This window comes from Eurypyga helias, unplaced genomic scaffold (genome assembly GCF_000690775.1).
Source record: "Eurypyga helias isolate BGI_N326 unplaced genomic scaffold, ASM69077v1 scaffold14764, whole genome shotgun sequence".
In the NCBI taxonomy this organism is placed as follows: Eukaryota; Metazoa; Chordata; class Aves; order Eurypygiformes; family Eurypygidae; genus Eurypyga; species Eurypyga helias.
In genome coordinates this window covers 59955-70665 of record NW_010245821.1, presented here as the reverse complement: position 1 = coordinate 70665, position 10711 = coordinate 59955, and the positions used below count along the sequence as shown (strand labels likewise).

The 10711-nt window shown below is 40.3% G+C and overlaps 1 protein-coding gene across 1 annotated transcript in view; it reads right to left on the bottom strand.

Moving 5' to 3' along the window:
• Positions 1-1549: 1549 nt before the first annotated feature.
• Positions 1550-10711, bottom strand: part of LOC104508548 (membrane-associated guanylate kinase, WW and PDZ domain-containing protein 2-like) — a gene marked incomplete at both ends in the record, with an annotated part of 66540 nt that continues 57378 nt past the window's right edge. Inside the window, one exon of the mRNA XM_010150206.1 lies at positions 1550-1688. Within this exon, the coding sequence (XP_010148508.1) occupies positions 1550-1688 (139 nt within the window). The remainder of the gene's footprint in view (positions 1689-10711) is intronic.

Here is a 10711-nt window from a genome sequence, read left to right as displayed (position 1 = left end):
CCCCCAGCCCCTGCCCCCCTTAGATTAAACTGTTTTCTGAGGAACCGGAAAACTGCCAGTGTACAATTCTGCTATTTGAGAAGGATTACTACTGCTGTATCAGTCCTGGATGTTTGTTTGTTCTTTCATTAAAACTGATGCACCTCTCCCTGCAAAATAGGTTTGGAGGTGGTCTAAATGTCTTTTAGAGGTCTCCCTGAAAGGATTATACATCGACTGGAATTGATATTAAATGTCTTAGTACCAATTTATCATAATCCCAAAAAGCCATTTTGTCTTTGTTCCTACTCACCAAATGTATAACTCATTAACTTTACTAGCAGAAGCGTGGGCTATGACCCATCCTTGCTGTTCTTATTCAGACGCACTTGAAAGCTAGAAAAAATGCAACAAGCACTATCCTGGGTATTGCCCCAGACACAGAACTGGCTCTGGTTTAGAGAAGAAAATGGTGCAATTACTGAGTATACTGACAGCTGGCAAATCACTGATTTTCAATGGAGCTGACTTTAATGTCTTCAACAGAGGTAATGAATGTAGGTGGGTAACAAAGACTGACCTGCACTTATGGTTAAGCCTAAGTATTACTTTGAATTTTTCATATGCCACTGCAATTTCTGATTCTAATGGGAAATGATACTGGAACTTCAAAAGTAATATTAGAAATGTTTAATAGAGTTTTGGACCTTGGCATAAGAAAGTCAAGGAATTTTCACTTAAAAAACCCTTTTCCTGTGAGATTTCAGGCCCAGCTGTGCACATACTAGAACCTATGTAAATATATGACATTGTCACACCGCACTTCAGAGTAAGCCCTGGTTTCAGTTTTAAAAAAGAGCTTTTTGTCTTTGAATTACCTTTGGATAATTTTTTACTTCTTGTCATTTCAGTAGTGAAATATGGTTTCTATATTGTCTAAATGACTCACACTTTTTGAAATACTCAAAAAAGTCCTAGAAATCCCCTTGAAACAAAACACGAGAAGAATGGATCCTGCCTTCTCATCATGATGAGCAAAGTCTCCTTTTTTTACTCAGAGTTGGCTTCTACTTGATCATCCGTGTATGTTGTCAGAGATAATATAATGGGTGAAGTTGCAAAGAAAGAAGTACAGTATTGTTAATCCTTTGAGTTTAAACCTGAGCCATGGAATTCCACAGCAACAAGATTATCTGCTGTGATTCAAAATGTGCAGAGAAGTACCAATAGAGGAGGAAAAGGGCAGTTTATGGGCAAATCAGCAACTCCCAGCACACTCAGAGATGTCCCCTAAAGAGTTCAAAGTGTTTCCTCCAATGCACATCTTACAAGCCATTGCCTGTGCTGGGAGGGCAGCAGATGACAGTGATGTGCACACATATGTTGTCTTGAGCCAAGGAAGCACTTAAACATGTGAATAAGCCCACCTCTACTCAGGTAAGCACTTAAGCCCGTAATTAATGTGCCACAGGACATTACAATATAAATATCTGCAATTGCTACTTAATTTGAAAGCAATATAACTTATACTGGTTCATGCACATAGTAAAATGTAAAGATGAAAACCCACCATATTCTGGGACCTGGCCTGTTCCACGTTTCAGCAACAGACGTACTCTTCTGCCACCAGACTTGATTAGCTCTATTGCTCTGGCATGTGTCATGTCCCTTGTGCTTTCTCCATTGATTTCAATTATTTGATCTCCTACCTGTCAGGTAAGAAGAATATTGAGTCAGACAGAATTGCAGTAAAATGAGCGTTTCAGAAAGAGACATATTCAATGGATCACAGGTTACCTGAGTGACAGACAGACACATCAAGGTAAATTTGTTCCTGTCTGTCTGAGGGATATTACTGGCAGGTTAAATAACCTCCAAAGTGGATTCTGAACGTGGTCTACCAAAAGCTGCTCATCTTCTGCTGAAATCAGCATAATGCGTTGCAACTTGCATCACGTCTTCTATATGTAAGAGACTTTTTTGAATTGCGTGATATGTTGGAATCACTGGAAACGTTATCTGTGCTACCCTTTAGTTTGCAGTGTTGTGCAGGCTCAGGATCATTGCTGCATCTAACTTGCTGTTTGCACAGAGCAAAGAGCGTTTCTAAGTCCAAAAGCAAAGATGCACCGTTTGAAGATCCAAATCTTGGTAGCAAAGTTTCACACTAAATTAAGAGTTGTTATGAAGCAAACTATTACACAAAGAAAGGTTAGTGGCTATGGAACAGAAGACAGAGATTTGCTGGAGTTCTTAAAAGAGCATGGTTTGAACTATCTATCCACGGAGGGTTTTTGAGTGGAGTGAGCACAGGACCTGGCTGAGCCATACAGCTAAAGTAACTGACTCAAAGGCTCTGGTTACAGTTTTCTGCAACTCATCTGTTGGCCGGCTTCCCAGTCATAGGTACCTTCATTATTGGTTTTCTGCCTCTATTTCGACAGCTGTAAAATGGGGCACTGTCTTCCCATCCACCCCCGTCTCCCTCCCAGCTTTGCCTCCCACTGGGATGTTTTGGTTCTGCTCTTGTCTCCATAAGAAGAGCTATCTTTCGATGATGGAAACTTTCTCCTTGAATAGGTGAGCGATTGCTTTCACCAATGGAAAGCGATAGCTTTGCCGCCTGGTCTGCGCGGCAGACAGCACGCGTAGTAAGCAGCAGCTGTGCGGCTTGTTTGGTGCTGCAGTACCACAGACACCCACGTTTTTGTGAGTCCGTGAGCAACACGGTGAGGTCACGTGTGAGGCTCATATTAGCATCACCAGAGCCTTTGGACTTCATGTTTTGCAGCTGCGTTGCAGGCACCTCCCAGCCCCATCGCAGGGGTGACCCAGGTGAAGCCCAGAAGGAGGGCACAGCTCCTGGCACTGGTAGAGGTGCAGGTCCACGTGATGGGCAGCCAAGAGGGGTGCGTGAGGGTCTCATCTGAGAGGGTTCAGCAAACTCGCTTATCGGTGCCAGAGGAGCACATCTGCTCAGTGGGATCACACCTGCCTGGGTCTGCATCTAGGGCTTCCTCACCGTGTGTACCCACTACACTACAACAACAACGCCGCAAGCATCCTAGAGGGGGTTTTTAAGGAGACTGTACAGATTTCAGGATGACAGGCACTTCCTTTTCCTCTTACAAGCCTGTCTTGACAAAACCAGCTCTATGCTGGCCTTGGACGTTGAAATGTTTTCTGTTTTGTGTTTTCTTTGCTACTATTGTATTTCTGTCAACTGAAAGTGTAATCCTTCAGAGGCTTTCCCTCCTTCCTGAGTTTGAAATATAGTATTTACCAAATAAATGTGCCTAATATAAAATACCAACAAGACTCCTAGCATCAAACAAAACTTGCAGGGATGTCAAGAAGTTATCTGGTCTGTACTTTTATTCAGAGAAAGAAAGAATGCCACTAAAAGCACTAAGACGGTGTTTCTCAATAGGAATTCGTAGCTGTCAATAGGAGTTGCAGCCTATTTTAAGAACTCCCCCAGGATCCTCTACACAATATATGCCAGTACGTTACTTAACTAAAAAGCCATTGGTCGGAATAGAACCTCTCAGCCTTGCTCTGACACTTCGTAAACGCCGCAGTGGGGGAAAAGAATCAGGATTATTATGTGCACAAAGGCCTATTTTTGCAGTGCAGATTTGTTCCTTAGCGGATTTTGTCAGGAAGAATGCATTTGTTGTACCATGCAGTAGGCGTTTTCAGACACTTCTGATGACATCCAGGCCACAGTGACACATGGCACAGGTGCTCTCTGGATTGTGCCGAGATCTCCCCCGGGCTTGGCCATGCAGGGCTGTTTGCCCTGACTTCTGGAGCAGTTGGCAGGGTGTAATTGCTGCACACACTCCGAGCAAAAAATGGAAAATGTCTCTTACCATTTCTGTAGCACAAAGACGGATTTGTAGCACCCCCACAAGGATACTAGTCAGGCCAAATACAGACAAAATTCAACCAGTTTGGGAAAACCTGTTTCTAAATGTCATGAAACAATTAAATGCTGGTAGAAATCCTATAAAAGTAACCTCAGATCTTCCAAAGGCTTAAAGACAGCTCTTTTTTGTGTCATGTTGCCTGGATAGAATGTTTTGTAGAAGGTATTTAAAATGATCTTGTTAGCATGTTTTGAGAGAAGAAGTGCCAGATTAGATCAACTGAAGGAGGTGTTTTTAACACTCCTTGATAAATAGCCTTTAAAATGAGTACAGATGAAAGCTGTTCAGAGCATGCACAGTCCTTCAAATAAAATCCTCTGCACTCCAGAGCAGAAAGAAAGATTTTAATACAGTTTAATATGTAAAAAGGTTAAGTTAATGTCACATTTTTCCCTTGCTGTCTAGGTTTCTTCTGTTCTCATTGGTCAATATGCAGGAACTATCTTGTATTAATGTAACCTTTTCTGTACTTCAGTGGATTAAAATATTTTTTTCTCTGTAGGCAGCACATAGCTGATTTGATAGTTCTTCTTTTAATATAAAATCTTATGTGCAAATAACCTGGGAAAGCTTAAAAAAGGCTAGCATCTTGGTTATGTAACCAAAGGAGAGGAGAGAAACAAGTTTGCAAAAATGCAGTGCTCTGAAATTTACATCAGAAAGCGTGAGACCAGAGGTAAAATGAATAGTTGCAGGAGCAGCGGGTTAATTGTGTTCTGTGCATTTGTGTCTTGTGACTGACTGAGATATAACTGAATTATACTGCCTTTGCAGCACAAGCCTAGCTCTGATTAGATAAGGAAAACAACACAGAAGAGAAATGTTGCCAATGCCCTTACCCTGAGAAAAGTTTCAATTAGACTTTACACTCATATCTTGGGAATTCATAGAAAAGAGAAAACCTTGACTGAGGAGTGATTCCCCATGTGTCTAATATGGTACAAATTCTTTATTTTTTTCTGCAACCTCCCCTTCCTTCTCAATGATGTAGATTCTCTCAAGTCTGATATGGAAGGAAACCATGCTGCATGCTTTCTGTCCAGGCTTGCTCTCTCATATTTTCTATTGTGGAATGGATTTTTAGATATTGTGGGGCTATTGATGACTTTTTAAAATTAAGTGTTGTTTCAGAGGAGCTTAGATATACCCACATATTGAAGATGGGCCAAGGTGAGGCCAGACCTAATGCTAAACATAGAAAGAGGTCTGGAAAGAAATCACTGCCTGTTATGTGGGAATCTCTTTTCAGGATCAAAAGTTGATACCTGCAGTTTTATGCCACACATGACATTTATGTATACTTCACTTCTGGATCTTTCCAAGTCCGTCCACAGTCTCTGAACTGAACATATTACTAAGTCGAGGGGTAGGCAGAACAGATCAGAATAAGAACATTCTTCCCATGTGGGAAAAACACTTATTAATAATGTTCCCAGAATGAGACCTTTACCTTTCTGTAACCCATCAGATTTGTGACTTTATGTTAGCTTGGATCCCAAGATTATCCCCAGCAGTAATGTCTAGACAGTTACCCCTATTTTACATTGTGCATTTGATTTCTTTGCCCTGAAACAAACACAGTACACTTCAGTGAAATTTATCAGATTGACTAATTTAGTAAGAAATTTAAACTTTGAAATCTAAGTCTGTTCCTCAAAGTCCTTTAAACCCTCTATAAATTGGCATCAGAAAATTTTATTGTATTATTTATCACTAGGTCTCCAATTATTAATGAATTTATTGAGTTGAGCTGGTTTCATCCTACACTCCTCAGAACCACATGTAATTTCACATTTGTAATTACTATTCAGGAGCAAACCATTCAGAGCAGCCTTTGAGAGGGATTATTTTCAGTAACTACATTACAGTGATTCCACCTGGAATCTATTTCCCCATCCTGTTTCATTCAAGGTGGTGTTGAAAGGTGAAAAGAAGATGCCTCATAAATTCTCCTTCCCCTTTTTCCACAAAGAAATAAAAATGAAAGTCAGAAATAAGAAATGATATAACAAGATTTGCTTTACACAACTTATGTTTTGGTGGATTTTTTCAACTGTTTGATAACTTGTAACAGATTATTGCCAAGAATGAAAGTTAAAGGAACTTTTCTCTATTATCTGACTTTCCAAGTAGGTAATAGTTTTTTCCTTTCTCTAGTCTGCATGTAACTTTCTTGTCCTCCATGAATTCTTGGGCACAAGTACTAGTAGTCTAGAAATTAGTTGCTCTTATTCATTGAGCATACATGAACATCAGCAGGTTCAGTTGACTTGAATATATGTATGGTTTAAGCAGTTTTCTCCTTATTCTGATTTATACTAATTTCTCTTTGTTGAAGTCGATGTAGTAAGTTTATGGTCCTTCTGAACATCTCAATGAAGACTGATACAAAGAAAGCACCAAATATGTCAGCTTTCTCCACGTTCACAGCAAGCAATGGACCTCTCCTGTTCTTCATATTTCTATTAGTATATTTATGTTACCCTTTCTTGTTACCTTTTATACTTTCTTTGCAGACTGCTTGGATATCATTCTGACACATTTAATCTTCCCTCTGCATCTGCCGGGACACCAGCCACCTAACAGGTGTTGTAGCATCAAGCTTTGAGTGTCCAAACCTTTTACTGGGTGTGACCCTGTGGCATTAGCTCCTTTCATGGAAAGTGACACATCTGAATATTAGACCATTATTTTTAAGAGGCATTTCAGCAAGCTGCCTTCTATGGAAATACAAAGCTTTTCAGATCAAACACCAGAATATTCTAAAAGATAAACTTCCATATAGCAACATTATAATTTTTCATTTGCATTTAGGTCCTCTGCCATTTTATACTTTATGGATTTCATTTTTGTCAAGAAATAAACAGAAAAATCAATTCCCCAAATCTGGAGATTTAGCCATCCCTAAAATAATACCTTCAGTTCCCATGCCATTCAGGTACACTATCTGCATGACAGCCAGAGAGGACGCATGCATCCTAATCACCTAGTTTTAAATCCACAAATAGCAGGAAAACTGTTTGCAAGCACAGCCCTTGAAATCCAATATTTTAATCTCACAAAGCCACAGACTGCTTTCTGCTCTTTGGAATAAACTTTAATTTGAAGGTGGTGTTACACGGGATCCGTGTGCAGAGCTGTAATGAATGCATCCCTTCGCAAGGCTGGCGGCTGTTTGGTGGCCAGTCATGCGAAATGAACGGATGGACCTCATCCTGCTCCTAAGAGGCAGCTCCTGCACCACGGGACACCCCCCAAACTGGCATCAGCTCTGATTTGTAACCTCCTGGCAGTCTTCAGCAAAGACTACAAAGCTGGAGTGATTGGCCTCCGCACCCTCGGGACGTTCCCACCAGCCTTAAGTTGAAGTGCGTTGGCGAGCCAGCCTGGGAAGCTTGCACGGCTGCTGCGTGAGCTGTATTTATTCTGAAGACACATGCTCTTTGCAGCTATGAATCTGTCAATTTTACACACATTGATTTCGCATTGTGTTTCTTTTTTCCTAAAGAATGTGGCCTTGGCTGAATTTCCATGCCGTTTGGGACAAATGCCGACCCAAACCCATCGATCCTCCTCCTGACCTGATGGCATTTGATAACGAGAATGCTCCTCTATTATATTCTTACAGTGTGCAAACACAAAGTAAACACTCAATACTCCTCTCCCCTTTATGTTTATTAAGTTGAATATTAATGATTTAAATGTAGTTATGAAAGTAGTTTGCGTGTATGTCTCAAAAAAAATCTGTTTCAGTTCAAGTTAATTCAGGCACTCTATCCATGTGTAAGAACAACTGAGCTATAAAATTGGGCAGCATGTTTTCTGGCTATAATGAGAAGATACTATTCCTAAGGAGTGTTTAAGCGACATCACTATTGATAGGTTAATTAGAAAGAAAATTGTAAAGCTTCTCCGAATCATTAGAATAAAGTGCTTCTAGAACATGTGAGTTCAGCTGCGGAGTCTTTGTTCCGGCCATATTTTATAGTAATTATTACCTGTCTTGTTAAAAACAGCCATACATACATACAAACACAAGTTCAGAAGCAGGCTAAATCAGAAGGAAATAAATATAGCTTTAATGTAGCGAAGAGGTTTTTCATTGCTTAAATGTACTTTTAATCTACTGATGATATGTACCTGTGTACGTTTGCCTCTGTCAGTGCATAAGGAACAGTCTTGAGTAGGTATATAGTTCCTGGCTGCATGAAATGAAATTAATTGCATATGCACATTTTCATTCTCTGTTAAATGAGGATATTTAATGAAAAAAGCAGCCTCAAATGATTTGTGCAGAGGGCATTGCTATCTGTCATTTTATTAATGCATTTTATAATTAAATCTCAGGAAAGAGACTAATTACACTTAATTCCTTTTATATAGGCATTCTATTTTTATAACTGTAACATTTTTTGCATATTATTTGTTGCTGTTGTTATTGTTAATGAGTCCAAAAGGCTGAGAGATTGTCTGTACTTGGAGACTGAATAGCAACTCCCCAGTATCTATTTTGGCAATTTTCCAAGTACTGTCAAGCCCTAATACTGTTGCCTGGAGTTAGGCACAGGCTGTTGATCTGCTGTGCGAATTTCCTCACCGCAGAGAATCCGTGCTGTCTGGAAATCCCTGGTGTAATGTGTGGCCTGAGCAAAGCTATGGGGTATTTCTAGTCTTGGGATCCCTCCAGTGCGTTTTAGGTATGTGAGCTTGGGTGTCTCAGTAAGAGACATGACATTTGGAGGATTTACACCAACGTGTCCCATGCCAGTTTTGGAGCAACCACTCATGAAGGTTTAGAGTCACAGACTCATTTTTTCTGTGGCCAACCAGCTGTTTAAGTAGCTGCAGCTTCTTACCCTGGAAATACTGGGCTCTTTCTTCCTGCAGAAAGCTGCTCTTTCCTCCTGCCCAAAAGGGGAGGGCACACTGTGGGGAAGAGAGGGGCCATAGGATGTGGACTGAGATGGTGCAGAGCACAAATGGCTTTCACACCACTCCGCAGCAGGGGCTCTAGCTTTTTTTCTTTTCACTTTTTCACCTTTTCCTGAGAGAGGGAGAAACGTTAGAGGTGCTATTATAGAAAGAGGGCTAGGAAAGTAGAAAATGTGTGTGACCAAGTGTCTGCAGAGAATGGGGAGTGCAGAACAGAGAAATGGAGTTTGCAGTGGTGGGTGGCTAACAAAACAGCACAGTGGGCTTCTGGTACTGCAGCAGACTTGATACCTTCTGCAGCATTGTTGCAAAATAACCTATGCATGTATGAATTGAAGGTGTCAAAGATAAAAGGAAAATTCATTATCTTAATGGAGTTAATTGATATTCCATTAATTTTTTAAAAAATATAGCTAGGATGATTCAGTGTATCCTATTGTAATATTAATAGCATGTACTATCTATTTCACCACTACAATCATTGTTAGGAACCAATAAAGACTGTTAAAAAGGAAGAAGAAAACTTTCTGGTATCTTCTTTATGGTCTCAACCAGCTCCCATTAGGCAAAAGTAAAGCCAATTCAAGCCTCGACAAGTTGATTTAATAGATCCTACACAGAAGCCTAGGCATAAATGTTCCTGGAGACTGCTTTATCCAAAGTTGCTTCCACACAGGAAAGCAGAATAGAACACAAACTCTGACAAGTTAAGCATAAAACCTCCAAAAGAATTTGAGGAGGAAAAATGCTGAGATGTAAGAACTAAGAATATACTTTCAAACATACCATTGGTGCAGAGCCTGTCAGAGAACCAAGATCTCAAAAGACAGCTTGGGCACAAGATAGAAAAGACCAGAGAAAATAGATGGAATTCTTTGCATCAATGTTCGCTGAAGAAAAGGGCAGCAAAAATCCCATGAAGGGTCTGCTCCCCACAGGGGTGAGTTTGAGGAACTGACTCCAACAGCAGGCTCAGTGGCAAAGATTTTGTAACGAACTGATGAAATGGATAGTAAGAAATCACCAGAAGGAGATGGCTTTCATCCTCAACGCTAATGGAATTTGGAAATGAAGCTGCTGAACTAGTAGCTACAGGATGTAATCTACTGCCTAAATCAGTAAATTGCTGAATAGCAGAAGAATGGGAAGTGGCAAGTGTGACACCAGTCTTTAAGGATGGTCCTGGAAAGTAACAAAGCAAGTCTCATGTTCCATTGAGCAGACGGAAGGAAGCAATAAGGATGGTGAGGGTTAGTTGGCACATGGATAATGATGATATAGTGGGGAAGGGTCAGTGTGGATGTTGTAGAAGGAAACCATTCCTCACACATCTATTGCAGGTCACTGGACCTGCCAATGACTATATAGATAAATGTGATCTGGTTAGTATTCGGACACTTTCAGAAACCTTTTAACGGTAAAGCCTTCAGTAAAGGCTCTGCTGTGGGATGAGAAAGAATAGGGTCTTCTAGGTAAGAGATTAAATTCTAGGGAAAAAGAACTTCCAATAAATGGTCAATTTTCACAATTAAAAGACCTTACCATAGTGATTATTCTTTCAGTATATTTGTAAATGACATGGTGAAGAGGTTGAAGATTGGGGTGATAAGATTTGCAGGCAGCACAATATCATGCAGGATTGTAAAATCTAAATTTAAAGTTAAAAGCTGTAAAAAGATAGCACAATAATGTGCATTAAAGCAGCAGGTGAAATTCAGTGGTGCCAAGTGCTAGGCGCTAAGTACAGTACATGTGGAAAATTACATACACAATCACTCTAAATTAACCATTGCTCCTGAAGAGAGATCTCATAGTCCTTGTGGCTAGCCCCCTGAAAATGTCAGCCCAGTCAAAAAAGCAAACAGAAT